This window comes from Mustelus asterias, chromosome 3 (assembly GCF_964213995.1).
Source record: "Mustelus asterias chromosome 3, sMusAst1.hap1.1, whole genome shotgun sequence".
Lineage (NCBI taxonomy): Eukaryota > Metazoa > Chordata > Chondrichthyes > Carcharhiniformes > Triakidae > Mustelus > Mustelus asterias.
The window spans coordinates 135,372,550-135,387,636 of record NC_135803.1 but is presented as its reverse complement, the minus strand read 5'-3'; the positions used below and the strand labels follow the sequence as shown (position 1 = coordinate 135,387,636).

At 46.7% G+C, this 15,087-nt stretch overlaps 1 protein-coding gene across 4 annotated transcripts in view; it reads right to left on the bottom strand.

The window, feature by feature from the left end:
- The window catches only part of rab43 (RAB43, member RAS oncogene family), an 88,182-nt gene extending 81,282 nt beyond the window's left edge, over nucleotides 1-6,900 (bottom strand). For 2 of the 4 annotated variants that reach the window (XM_078209726.1, XM_078209723.1), the window contains exon 1: nucleotides 6,421-6,801. In XM_078209726.1, coding sequence (XP_078065852.1) covers nucleotides 6,421-6,612 — 192 coding nt within the window. In that variant the 5' untranslated portion in view covers nucleotides 6,613-6,801. Of the gene's footprint in view, nucleotides 1-6,420 lie in introns of all 4 variants that reach the window. The other 2 variants (XR_013497479.1, XM_078209724.1) reach the window with 2 other exon arrangements.
- Nucleotides 6,901-15,087: the final 8,187 nt, after the last annotated feature.

Genomic DNA, 15,087 nt, shown 5'->3' with positions numbered 1-15,087 from the left:
CTGATATGTAATAGACATTTTCATCAGGGCAAGTTTTTTATTACATACATAAAACTGATGTTAATGCTACTGATATGTTATAATAACACTTATCAGAGCAAGTTTTTTCTTACATACATAAAGGATAACATACCTAAAAAGCTGTTCTGGATGGGGCAGGATTTGGTATGCAGACGTGTGGTGATTAGAAACCACAAGTGTGTGTTGTGTGTATATATCAGCTGTGGCTCAGTTGATAGCATTCTAACCTTTAAATCAGAAGGTCATGGGTTCATGTTCCATTCCAGGACTTGAGCAGTGCTGAGGGGTGTTGCATTATTGGAGGTGCTGTCCTCCAGATGAGACGTCAAACCCAGGTCCCATCTGCCAGTTCTAGTGGACACGAAAGAGCCCTATATTGTGGAAGAGCAGTCTTGTTCTCCTGGATCAATATGTACCCCTCAGTCAATATCACAAAAACAGGTTCTCTGGCATTACTGCACTTCTATTGGTGGGAGTTTGCTGTGTGTAAAGCAGCTACAACAGTGACAATGTTTTCAAAGTACTTCATTGGCTTTAGGATGTCCTGTGACCATGAAAGGCACTATATAAATGCAATATTTCTTCTTCACAAGCAAGACTTATGTATGAACGAACATAAGATTGCGAGATGTATCAGCATTTAACAGCACATGGCAACTGCTTTATTTCATAGAAATCTCAGCATGTTGTATTCTTGTAATGGAAATCCTCATCCATGCTTTTTGTTACCCCAAGATTTGACCATTTCAATGCTCACCTGTCTGGTCTTCCATCTTCCATAAACACAAGCTCATCGAATACTTGGCTGCTGCCAGTAAATCTCAGAAATATCACCCATATGCTCGCCAAACTACACTGGCTCCCAGTCTACCACCTTGACTTTAAAGTTCTCCTCCACATGTTTCCCTACATTACAAACTCTATATAGATGGAAGTTGTCGTACAACACAACAGCTGGTCAATGGGTGGGGAGCTGCCAAGTCAAAGGTGGCTGACATACAGCGTGGGAGTTCATCTGACTGTATTATGACATTAACTGAAATTATTCAGAGGTCATTTGATTCACAACATTGTTTTGAAGCCTGAGATGAACAATAAATCGCATCAACATCCAATTCAAACTGGTAAAAGGAACATTAAACTGATTTTAAAAATTGATCTTGACAGTTTATATTACTTAATTTTAAGAATTTATTCAATAACTCATGTCTATTAACTGTCCGAATGTGCAACTAGCTGGTTTTCTTTCTGCCTGACACCAAGGGTTCCAAAATGCTGAAAGATTTTGAGGAAGGGCAGCTAAACCTTTTGCAATGATCAGATAGTCGATCGTCTCCAGACTTACATTTCAACATAGATTTTTACAGTATATGGTTTATATTATGTATTGTAATGTGACAGATAGCCAACTTTCTATTTCCTGTCTGAGATGAGTTTTAAAATAATTGTTTCTTTTCCTGCCACTTTGGGTGTTTCACAACCTAATAAAAACCACATTCTAATTCTCCTCTGTGAAAGCAAAAGTTTAAAGAGGACACAAAAGGAGGCTGAGAGAAGTTTACTTTGTCAACACTTCAAACAGACTCATCCTTGACTTGTGAGGCTGGCACACAGCAGCAGTTGCGTGTGCGCACATGAGTGTGAGAGAGAGCGCGAGAGAGAGAGAGGTTGGTTGGAGAGAGTGGCAGGTTGGCTAAGAAGATTAAGGCTCATGGGATACAAGGAGAAGTGGCTAGATGGGTGGAGAACTGGCTTGGCCAGAGGAGACAGAAGGTAGCGGTCGAAGGGTCTTTTGCCGGCTGGAGGTCTGTGACCAGTGGTGTTCCGCAGGGCTCTGTACTGGGACCTCTGCTATTTGTGATATATATAAATGATTTGGAAGAAGGTGTAACTAGTGTTATCAGCAAGTTTGCGGATGACACGAAGATGGCTGGACTTGCAGATAGCGATGAGCATTGTCGGGCAATACAGCAGGATTTAGATAGGCTGGAAAATTGGGCGGAGAGGTGGCAGATGGAATTTAATCCGGATAAATGCGAAGTGATGCATTTTGGAAGAAATAATGTAGGGAGGAGTTATACAATGGCAGAATCATCAAGAGTATAGAAACACAGAGGGACCTAGGTGTGCAAGTCCACAAATCCTTGAAGGTGGCAACACAGGTGGAGAAGATGGTGAAGAAGGCATATGGTATGCTTGCCTTTATAGGACGGGGTATAGAGTATAAAAGCTGGAGTCTGATGATGCAGCTGTATAGAACGCTGGTTAGGCCACATTTGGAGTACTGTGTCCAGTTCTGGTCGCCGCACTACCAGAAGGATGTGGAGGTGTTAGAGAGAGTGCAGAGAAGGTTTACCAGGATGTTGTGTGGTATGGAGGGTCTTAGCTATGAGGAGAGATTGGGTAAACTGGGGTTGTTCTCCCTGGAAAGACGGAGAATGAGGGGAGATCTGATAGAGGTGAACAAGATTATGAAGGGGATAGATAGGGTGAACGGTGGGAAGCTTTTTCCCAGATCAGAAGTGACGATCACGAGGGGTCACGGGCTCAAGGTGAGAGGAGCGAAGTATAACTCAGATATTAGAGGGATGTTTTTTACACAGATGGTGGTGGGGGCCTGGAATGCGCTGCCAAGTAGGGTGGTGGAGGCAGACACGCTGACATCATTTAAGACTTACCTGGATAGTCACATGAGCAGCCTGGGAATGGAGGGATACAAACGATTGGTCTAGTTGTTCCAAGGAGCGGCACAGGCTTGGAGGGCTGAAGTGCCTGTTTCCTGTGCTGTACCGTTCTTTGTTCTTTGAGTGAGTGTGTGAGAGAGAGAGAGAGAGTGAGAGAGAGAGTGTGAGAGTGAGAAAGAGAATGTGATGGACAGAGAGAGAGAGAGAGTGTGATGGAGAGAGAGAAAGTGTGATGGAGAGAGAGAGAGTGCGATGGAGAGAGAGAGACAGAGTGTGATGGAGAGAGAGTGTGATGGAGAGAGAGAGACAGAGTGTGATGGAGAAAGAGAGAGAGTGTGATGGAGAGAGAGAGAGAGAGTGTGATGGAGAGAGAGTGTGATGGAGAGAGAGAGAGAGAGAGAGTGTGATGGAGAGAGAGAGAGAGAGAGTGTAATGGAGAGAGAGAGTGTGATGGAGAGAGAGAGTGTGATGGAGAGAGAGAGTGTGATGGAGAGAGAGAGTGTGATGGAGAGGGAGAGAAAGTGTGATGGAGAGGGAGAGAGAGTGTGATGGAGAGAGAGAGAGAGAGAGAGAGTGTGATGGAGAGAGAGAGTGTGATGGAGAGAGAGAGTGTGATGGAGAGAGAGAGAGAGTGTGATGGAGAGGGAGAGAAAGTGTGATGGAGAGGGAGAGAAAGTGTGATGGAGAGGGAGAGAGTGTGATGGGGAGAGAGAGAGAGAGAGTGTGATGGAGAGAGAGAGAGTGTGTGATGGAGAGAGAGAGAGTGTGTGATGGAGAGAGAGAGAGTGTGATGGAGAGAGAGAGAGTGTGATGGAGAGAGAGAGAGTGTGATGGAGAGAGAGAGAGTGTGATGGAGAGAGAGAGAGAGAGTGTGATGGAGAGAGAGAGAGTGTGAAGGAGAGAGAGAGAGTGTGTGATGGAGAGAGAGAGAGTGTGTGATGGAGAGAGAGAGAGTGTGATGGAGAGAGAGAGAGAGTGATGGAGAGAGAGAGAGAGTGTGATGGAGAGAGAGAGAGTGTGATGGAGAGAGAGAGAGAGTGTGATGGAGAGAGAGAGAGAGAGTGTGATGGAGAGAGAGTGAGAGTGTGATGGAGAGAGAGTGAGAGTGTGATGGAGAGAGTGAGAGTGTGATGGAGAGAGAGTGAGAGTGTGATGGAGAGAGAGTGAGAGTGTGATGGAGAGAGAGTGAGAGTGTGATGGAGAGAGAGTGAGAGTGTGATGGAGAGAGAGTGAGAGTGATGGAGAGAGAGAGAGAGTGATGGAGAGAGAGAGAGAGTGATGGAGAGTGAGAGTGATGGAGAGAGAGAGTGAGAGTGATGGAGAGAGAGAGTGAGAGTGATGGAGAGAGAGCGCGAGAGTGATGGAGAGAGAGAGAGAGTGTGATGGAGAGGGAGAGAGAGTGTGATGGAGAGGGAGAGAGAGTGTGATGGAGAGAGAGAGAGAGTGTGATGGAGAGAGAGAGAGAGAGTGTGATGGAGAGAGAGAGAGAGTGTGATGGAGAGAGAGAGAGAGTGTGATGGAGAGAGAGAGAGTGTGTGATGGAGAGAGAGAGAGAGTGTGATGGAGAGAGAGAGAGTGATGGAGAGAGAGTGTGTGATGGAGAGAGAGAGAGTGTGATGGAGAGAGAGAGAGTGTGATGGAGAGAGAGAGAGAGTGTGTGATGGAGAGAGAGAGTGTGATGGAGAGAGAGAGAGAGTGTGATGGAGAGAGAGAGAGTGTGTGATGGAGAGAGAGAGAGTGTGATGGAGAGAGAGAGAGTGTGATGGAGAGAGAGAGAGTGTGTGATGGAGAGAGAGTGAGAGTGATGGAGAGAGAGAGAGTGATGGAGAGAGAGAGAGAGTGATGGAGAGTGAGAGATAGTGATGGAGAGTGAGAGTGAGTGATGGAGAGAGAGTGAGAGTGATGGAGAGAGAGAGTGATGGAGAGAGAGAGTGATGGAGAGAGAGTGAGAGTGATGGAGAGAGAGTGAGAGTGATGGAGAGAGAGAGAGAGTGTGATGGAGAGAGAGAGAGAGTGTGATGGAGAGAGAGTGTGTGATGGAGAGAGAGAGAGTGTGATGGAGAGAGAGAGAGTGTGATGGAGAGAGAGAGAGAGTGTGTGATGGAGAGAGAGAGAGAGAGTGTGATGGAGAGAGAGAGAGAGTGTGATGGAGAGAGAGAGAGTGTGTGATGGAGAGAGAGAGAGTGTGATGGAGAGAGAGAGAGAGTGTGATGGAGAGAGAGAGAGAGAGTGTGATGGAGAGAGAGAGAGAGTGTGATGGAGAGAGAGAGTGTGTGATGGAGAGAGAGTGAGAGTGATGGAGAGAGAGAGAGAGTGATGGAGAGAGAGAGAGAGTGATGGAGAGTGAGAGTGAGTGATAGTGATGGAGAGTGAGAGTGAGTGATGGAGAGAGAGTGAGAGTGATGGAGAGAGAGTGAGAGTGATGGAGAGAGTGAGTGAGTGATGGAGAGAGAGAGTGAGTGAGTGATGGAGAGAGAGAGTGAGTGAGTGATGGAGAGAGAGAGAGTGTGTGATGGAGAGAGAGAGAGAGTGTGATGGAGAGAGAGAGAGTGTGATGGAGAGAGAGAGAGTGTGATGGAGAGAGAGAGAGAGTGTGTGATGGAGAGAGAGAGTGTGATGGAGAGAGAGAGAGAGAGTGTGATGGAGAGAGAGAGAGTGTGTGATGGAGAGAGAGAGAGTGTGTGATGGAGAGAGAGTGAGAGTGATGGAGAGAGAGAGAGTGATGGAGAGAGAGAGTGATGGAGAGTGAGAGTGAGTGATAGTGATGGAGAGTGAGTGTGAGTGATGGAGAGAGAGTGAGAGTGATGGCGAGAGAGTGAGAGTGATGGAGAGAGAGTGATGGAGAGAGAGTGAGAGTGATGGAGAGAGAGTGAGAGTGATGGAGAGAGAGAGAGTGTGATGGAGAGAGAGAGAGTGATGGAGAGAGAGTGTGTGATGGAGAGAGAGAGAGTGTGATGGAGAGAGAGAGAGTGTGATGGAGAGAGAGAGAGAGTGTGTGATGGAGAGAGAGAGTGTGATGGAGAGAGAGAGAGAGAGTGTGTGATGGAGAGAGAGAGAGTGTGATGGAGAGAGAGAGAGAGTGTGATGGAGAGAGAGAGTGTGTGATGGAGAGAGAGTGAGAGTGATGGAGAGAGAGAGAGTGATGGAGAGAGAGAGAGAGTGATGGAGAGTGAGAGTGAGTGATAGTGATGGAGAGTGAGAGATGGAGAGAGAGTGAGAGTGATGGAGAGAGAGTGAGAGTGATGGAGAGTGAGAGTGATGGAGAGAGAGTGAGAGTGATGGAGAGAGAGTGAGAGTGATGGAGAGAGAGTGAGAGTGATGGAGAGAGTGAGTGAGTGATGGAGAGAGAGAGTGAGTGAGTGATGGAGAGAGAGAGTGAGTGAGTGATGGAGAGAGAGAGTGAGTGAGTGATGGAGAGAGAGAGTGAGTGATGGAGAGAGAGAATGAGAGTGATGGAGAGAGAGAGAGAGTGTGAGAGAGAGAGTTAGAGCAACAATATAAAAAGTCCAATTGGATTCCTGCTGCTCCTGTGTGAAAATGTCAGGTACAAAGTGTGTGCTGAGGCTGGGACTGGGACTGGAGCTGAGGCTGGGACTGGGGCTGGAGCTGAGGCTGGGGCTGGAGCTGGGACTGGAGCTGGGACTGAGGCCGCTGCGGTCAGCAGTGGGGGCGCTGCCGGGAGAGCAGCAGGAAGGCTGGAGCAGCCCCAACTTACTTTGACCCGCTTGCCTTGAATCTCCAGGGTTTTCATGGTGAAGTCCACCCCGATCGTGTTGCCCTGCTTCTCCACGAAGATGCCCGACTTGAAGCGCTGCACCACGCAGGTCTTCCCCACGCCGGCGTCTCCGATCAGGACGATCTTGAAGAGAAAGTCGTAGGGCTCGTCCGGCTCCACAGGCCCCGCCATCCCGCAGTCGGGTGGGTTTGTTTGTGCGGAGCGGGTGTTGAGTGTGTGTGTGGAGGGGAGCGGGCCGGGCCGCAGTGCCGCTGACAGTCTCCGCTCTTTGGGCCCCGCTCACAGCGCTCCGCATTCCGCGGCCCAGCTTCCAGAGAGATCCACCGCCAGGACCCAGGCCCCGGGCTCGCCCGCCGCACTGCCTGCGCCCAGCCCCCGTGCGGCCGATAGGCCACTTTCACATAGCTGGCCCGCAAGTGCCTGCAGGACCCGGAGAGCCAGCCGCACCTGCCTTTACCCTCCAAACACACACACAGGTATCCTTACAGCCCCAACTCAAATAGCAGCATTCTCCTCTGAGCCCGGGCGGCACCGTGATGAGCACTGCTACCCTCACAGCAAGAAGTCTAGCAACACCAGGTTAAAGTCCAACAGGTTTATTTGGTAGCAAACGCCATTAGCTTTCGGAGCGCTCTTGCCCGTTCGTCAGGTGGAGTGGGAGACCTGCTCACAAACAGGGCATACAGAGACACAAACTCAATTTACAGAATAATGATTGGAATGCAGTCTTTACAGATAATCAAGTCTTAAAGGTACCCTGTGAGGCACAGTGGTACCTCACAGGGCCAGTGGACCCAGATTCGATTCCCGGCTTGGGTCACTGTCGGCGCAGAGTCTGCACGTTCTCTCCATGTCTGTGTGGGTTTCCTCCAGGTGCTCCAGTTTCCTCCCACAGCCTGAAAGAAGTGGGGTTCAGTGGAATGGCCATGCTAAATTGACCTTGGTGTCAGGGTAAATGCATGGCGTTGCGGGTGGGATGTGGCCGGTACCGATGCGATGGGCTGAATGGCCATCTTCTGTACTGTAGGCATTCTATAATTCTATGAGTTAGAAGGTTCTGGATTCAAGGGACTGTCGGATCTGCCATCTTTCCCATGAGACATTAAACCAAGGACCCTGCTGGATAGGGTAGAAGTAAAAGACCCCCAGGGAACTTTTTTGAAGAAGGGCAGGGGAGTTAGTTCAATATTTATCCCTCAATCAACATCACAGAAAGCTGGTCATTATCACATTATCACAGGTGGCACAGTGGTTAGCACTACTGCCTCACAGCACCAGTGGATCCAGATCTGACTCCTGGCTTGGCTCACTGTCAGTGCAGAGTCTGCGCAGAGTCTCCCCATGTCTGCCTGAATTTGCTCCAGGTGCTCCAGTTTCCTCCCACAGTCCAAAAGGCGTGCTGGTTAGGTGCATTGGCCATGCTAAATTCTCCCTCAGTGTACCTGAACAGGCACCAGAATGTGGCAACTAGGGGATTTCCGCAGTGTTGATGTAAGCCTACTTGTGACACTAATAAATAAACTTAAAACTGTTGGCTCTGACGTCTTTCCCATGAGACATTAAACCGAGGACCCTGCTGCATAGGGTGGACTTGAGAGACCCCGTGGCACTATTTTGGAGAAGGGCAGGGGATTTATCTCAATATTTGTCCCTGAATCTACATCACAGAAAAACAGATGATCTGGTCATTATCACATTATCACAAGGGTGGCACAGTGGTTAGCACTACTGTCTCACAGTGCCAGAATAGCAAGCTTCCTATTGGTGCCTTCATTTCAGAACACTGTGACATTTTTTTTCCCAGTGTGCAGGTGAGTTTGAACTGACTCTCTGGTCTCTCTGTCATCACAGAGAAGATTAATATGACAAAGAAACCTGACTCTTCTATAATCTCTTAAATAAAACTCTTACAAGGTCACTTGCAGAAATTAAGCTGGGGAATTCTCCTCATTAATAATATTTTAAAAGTTGTAACAGCTTCATGACTGATTCTAGAAGTAACTTGCATTTAGCACTGTAACAACCTAATGGGCTGATTTATATTCACAGTTAATGATTGTACTATCGCATATTCTCCTCCACAGCTACCTATGAACTATGATTATTTTGTGAGGATTGTTTACAAAATAACCAACTCCAGCTATTTGACTTATGACACATAAAAACATAGAGAGCAGCGAGTTGGTTGGAATCTGATGGAGTCAGATTGAATTATTAGAATGTGTATTCAATAACCAGTCAACCATTTTGATTTGATTTACATGTATTGTTATACATGTAGGGCGGCACAGTGGTTAGCACTGCTGCCTCATAGCGCTAGGGACCCGGGTTCAATTCCAGCCTCGGGTCACTATCTGTATGGTGTTTGCACGTTCTCCCCATGTGTGCGTGGGTTTCCTCCGGGTGCTCCGGTTTCCTTCCACAGTCCTTCCACAGTCCGACGATGTGCATAATTGATAAGGTAGATTGGTCATGCTAAATTGCCCCTTAGTGTCAGGGGGACTAACTAGGGTAAACACATGGAGTTATGCTGCAGACTTGATGGGCCGAATGGCCTCCTTCTGCACTGTATGGAATCTATGATTCTATACAGTGAAAAGTATTGTTTCTGGCACACTATACAAACAAAACATACTGTTCATAGAGTACATGGGGAGATGGAAAAGAGAGGGTGCAGCATATAGTGTTACAATCATAGCTAGGGTGTAGAAAAAGATCAACTTAATATAAGGTTTACCATTTAGCAATTATGATACTATAGCTAGGATTTGACATGGTTGCAGTGGCCCCACACACTGACAGGAAAGAGAGGGGCAAGCCCACCACCCAACTCCACCCATCCCAAGCCCAACCACTCCTGTCTTTATGTGGCTCAGTCAATTAGTTGCCTGAAGTAACAAAAAAAGCCCGACAAAGGGTCATCTAGACTTGAAACATTGGCTCTATTCTCTCTCCACAGATGCTGTCAGACCTGCTGAGTTTTTTCAGCATTTTCTGTTTCTGTTTCAGATTCCAGCATCTACAGCGTTTTGCCTTTATCTTCATTGCCTGAAGTCATGGCTTCCACCTCTCTGAGACAATATGTTACCTCCTGGAACTGGCGGCCTATCAGACAACCAGCAGCGGGGGAGGTGATGGACTAGTGGGATTATCACTGGACTGCTAATCCAGAAATTCAGTTCATGTTTGGGGGCCCAGGGTTCGAATCCCGCCATGGCAGGTGGTGGAATTTGAAATCAATAAGAAATATCTGGAATTAAGAATCTACTGATGACCAGGCAACCATTGTTGATTGTCGGAAAAACCCATTTGGTTCACTAATGTCCTTTAGGGGAGGAAATCTGCTGTCCTTACCTGGCCTGGCCTATATGTGACTCCAGAGCCACAGCAATGTGGTTAACTCTCAACTGCCTTCGGGCAACTAGGGATGGGCAGTAAATGCTGGTCAGCCAGTGACGGCATATCCCCCAAATGAATAAATTTTAAAAAAGGTTGCAAATAGTTGTGGACCGAGAACTGAACCCTGTGGGACCCCACTAGTTATTGATCGCCAACTGGAGAAGGACCCATTTATCCCAATCCTCAATCCAAGCCACTATTCTACCCCCAACTGCTTGGGGTCTAACCTTCTGGATCAGTACCTTGTGGGACACCTTATCAAATGCCTCCTGAACGTCCAGACATTAGTGAACCCGATGGATTTTTACAACAATTGACAATGGTTGCCTGGTCATCAGTAGATTCTTAATTCCAGATATTTCTTATTGATTTCAAATTCCACCACCTGCTATGGCGGGATTCGAACCCTGGGCCCCTGACCATGAACTGAATTTCTGGATTAATAGTCCAGTGATGATACCAGTAGGTCATCACCTCCCCTAGGTGACATATCCCCTATTTCAATGATCTACAAGCAGGGACAGGGTGGATCATAGCAAAATTTGCTGACGACATGAAAATGGGTGGGAAAGCAGGCTGTGATGAGGAGATAAAAAGTTTACAAATGGATATTGACAGGCTAGGGGAATGGGCCAGAATCTGGCAGGTGGAGTTTAATGTGGATACGTGCGAGGTTATTCATTTTGACTCGCAAAATAAAAGGGAAAATAACTATTTAAATGGGAAACAGATTCAAAAGGTGTCTGAGCGAAGTGATCTGGGTGTCTTTGTGCATGGGTCTCAGAAAGTGGGTATGCAGGTGCAGAATGTTATAAGGAAGACAAATGGAATCTTGGCATTTATTGCAAAGGGTCTAGAGTATAAAAGAACAAAGAAAATTACAGCACAGGAACAGGCCCTTCAGCCTTCCAAGCCTGCACCGACCATGCTGCCTGACTGAACTAAAACCCCCTACCCTTCCGGGGACCATATCCCTCTATTCCCATCCTGTTCATGTATTTGTCAAGACGCCCCTTAAAAGTCTCTACTGTATCCGCTTCCACTACCTCCCCCGGCAACAGGTTCCAGGCACCCACTACTCTCTGTGTAAAAAATCTGCCTCGTACATCTCCTTTAAACCTTGCCCCTCGCACCTTAAACCTGTGCCCTCTAGTAATTGACTCTCCCACCCTGGGAAAAAGCTTCTGACTATCCACTCTGTCCATGCCCCTCATAATCTATAGACTTCTATCAGGTCGCCCCTCAACCTGCGTCGTTCCAGTGAGAACAAACCAAGTTTCTCCAACCTCTCCTTGTAGCTAATGCCCTCCATACCAGGCAACATCCTGGTAAATCTTTTCTGTACCCTCTCCAAAGCCTCCACATCCTTCTGGGAGTGTGGCGACCAGAATTGAACACTATATTTCAAGTGCGGCCCAACTAAGGTTCTATAAAGCTGCAACATGACTTGCCAATTTTTAAACTCAATGCCCCGGCCGATGAAGGCAAGCATGCCGTATGCCTTCTTGACTACCTTCTCCACCTGCATTGCCACTTTCAGTGACCTGTGTACCTGTTCACCCAGATCCCTTTGCCTATCAATACTCTTAAGCGTTCTGCCATTTACTGTATATTTCCTATCTGTATTAGACCTTCCAAAATGCATTACCTCACATTTGTCTGGATTAAACTCCATCTGCCGTCTCTCCGCCCAAGTCTCCAACTGATCTATATCCTGCTGTAGGATATAGATTCCCTAAAAGTAGGGAAGTGTTACAATTGTATAAAGCACTGATAAGACCACATTTGGAGTATTGTGTTCAGTTTGGTCACCTTTTTTGAGGAAGGACGTGGTGGCACTGGAGGCGGTTCAGAAGAGGTTCACTAGATTGATTCCAAGTTGTAGGGCCTGTCGTATGAGGAACGGTTGAGTAGCTTGGGCTTGTACTCGCTGGAGTACAGAAAAATGAAGGGGGTTGATTGAGATATATAAAGTACTCAGTGGGATTGATAAATGCTAACCAAATGTTCCCCCTCCTAAAACAATCTAGGACAAGAGGTTATAGTTGTAGAATAAGAGGGGGGAAGTTCAAGACAGAAATAAGGAGCAGCTACTTGTTCTGTTACCCTATTATAGAAAGGATATTATTGAACTAGAAAAACTGCAGAAAAGATTTACTAGGATGCTTCCGGGACTTGATGGTTGAGTTATAAGGAGAGGCTGGATAGACTGGGACTTTTTTCTCTGGAGTGTAGGAGGCTGAGGGGTGATCTTATAGAGGTCTATAAAATAATGAGGGGCATAGATCAGCTAGATAGTCAATATCTTTTCCCAAAGGTAGGGTAGTTTAAAACTAGAGGGCATAGGTTTAAGGTGAGAGGGGAGAGATACAAAAGGGCCCAGAGGGCAATTTTTTCACATAGAGGGTGGTGAATGTCTGGAACAAGCTGCCAGAGTTAGTAGTAGAGGTGGGTAAAATTTTGTCTTTAAAAAGCGTTTAGACAGCTACACGGGTAAGATGGGTATAGAGGGATATGGGCCAAATACAGGCAATTGGGACTAGCTTACGGGTTAAAATAAAGGACGGCATGGACAAGTTGGGCCGAAGAGTCTGTTTCCATGATGTAAACCACTATGACTCTATAACTCTACTTCTCACAGAAGGCTGTGAATCTGTGGAACTCACTGCCCCAGAGTGCAGTGGATGCAGAATAAATCAATGGATTCAGGAATGAGCTGGATAAATGTTTGATCAAAAGCGGGATAAAGGGCTATGGGGAAAAGGCAGGGAAGTGGAGTTAGGATGAGATGGAGATCAGCCATGATCATATAGAATGACGGAGTGGGCTCGAGGAGCTGAATTGCCTACTCTTGCTGCCAATTTCTATATTCCTATGTTCCTAACGTCCTTTAGGGATGAAAATCTGCCGTCCTTACCTGATCTGGCCTACATGTGACTCCAGAGCCACAGCAATGTAGTTGGCTCTCAACTGCCCTCTGAAATGGCCTAGCAAGCCACTCGGTTTCAAAGGGAACTAGGGATGGGCAGTACATGCTGATGTGGAGATGCCGGCGTTGGACTGGGGTAAACACAGTAAGAGTTTTAACAACACCAGGTTAAAGTCCGACAGGTTTATTTGGCAGCAAATGCTAATGGCATTTGCTACCAAATAAACCTGTTGGACTTTAACCTGGTGTTGTTAAAACTCTTACAGTAAATACTGGCCAGCTAATGTTGCGCATGTCCCACAGATGGATTAAAAAAAGGGCCTGGGAGAGGCGGCATGCACTCGGTACAAAACATTGGGGGGCTAGGGCGGCCTAGCCTCAGTGTTGACTTTGTCCAGCCAGAGACAGAGCTGCAGACCTGTAAGACTAGCTTAAAAAAAATTGGAACCAGTTATTCAGGTCAATTTCACTGCATTGCTATGCTGCTGTTTAACATCTTCCAGCAGATTTGTGGTTCCAATATCTTTTTAAGGCAATCAACTATGAAGTTACCTGACATTCAGAGGCAGCAGAACAACGATTGGAGAAACAGAGCTACCCCTCCAATGACAGATCCTGTTTCTCCCACTGTGTACTGCCCTCCAAAACACTTGTAATAAACCAGTGAATCTAGATTTTTTAAATATCAATTACTCTGAGACTTATGCATTCAACTCATGGAAAAAATAAAGGAACGATAATCAGAGAATTGGGATGTGCATTAAGAGATGTGAAATAACACTTTAGAAGCTGGTGCCCCTTTACAAGATTCCCTTTATTTACAAACTTATCCCCACTCCTAAGACTGCCTCAGGTACAAAGTCAGAATCCGGAGTGTCAGTAGACCTGACACTCCTCAATATATATACAGGTGACACTCCCTGATTGGGCAGGCAACCATTACCTCAATCAGGGAGCTCATACTCCAAGAAGGCAACCTCGTGGATCTCGCCAAGGTCATTACAAGATGATAAGCAGGTGGTTGCTTCAGATCCTCCAATCACAAGTTTCCTCTCTCTTAATTTTGCTGGTCTCCCAGAGACAGAAACTATGATTGGAGGATCAGCAAGGGTGAGCGAGAGGGAACCTGTGATTGGAGGAACTGAAACAATTATTCTGGCTCTTGCCACCAGCACCGAATGATTTGTGATGACATCTTTCGGGAGGCCAAGGAGAAGAACAGGAAGTGGGAGAACAGGAGGGAGTCTCCACCTGTTACAAGGCAGGAGCAGACCTGGAGAGCTGACACTCAGCCTCGTGCCAGGCCACACCTGGCTGTTGTCCATGTCTGCAGCATGAACCATTCCCAGGGAACTGGAACTTTGCTTCTGGTGATATGGGGTTATGTTGAGCCAGGTGAGTGAGTGCTGTATCAGTGTGTCCAAGGACGGAAGAGGGAGCTTAGGCAAGTGAATGGGACATTTCCCTCTCCTCCTTCGCACTCACTCCCTCTTTCCCATCCACAGCTCTCCAACAATGAAACAATGCAAGTTGTAGCATGGAGACAGTTTTCATTTTCTGTGCAGAACAGATAATACAAATATATAACACAAAACCTGAAGGGTTTTCTTGCAACCTAGGTTGTAAGTATTGAATCCTTCCCCAAATATGAATATACTGTCACCATGTGTATATGGTGCAATGTGCAGAACATTTTTAAAAATTCATTTATGGGATGTGGGCATCACTGGCTGGGCCAGCATTTATTGCCCATTCCTAACTGCCCTCCATTTCAGAGGGCATTTGAGAGTCAACCACATTACTGTGGACCTGGATTCACATGTGGATTCATATGCAGGCCAGAGCAGGTAAGGGTGGTAGATTTCCTTCCCTAAAAGGATGCTAATGAACCCAGATGGGTTTTTACGACATGGTTTCACGGCCATCACTAGACTTTTAATTGCAGATTTTTATTGAATGCAAATGTCACCAGGAACTTTGAAGAGTGTCAAGAGTTAAGTTGAGTGCAGCTGGCTTGCTTGGGCCTGCCTGATAGACTCTGGCAACAGGGTGTGATTCGGAGGGGGGAGAGGAGGAGGGGGGGGGTGGTGGGTTATAAAATCTCTTTATAATGTAGAATGCCCTTTATAATCATTTAGAAACAAAAGTGCTCTAAAAGCCCATCTTTTGGTGTTGTGTGACTAGCACACCACTTGAAGCAATTGTCCCAAAGATCAATAGAAATTGATCCTTGGATCTCATTAACATACTTACCACATTCTGTGGGCACTGGTTGATGAGATAAAGGCCAATATTTCATTAGCTTTCTTGATTACTTT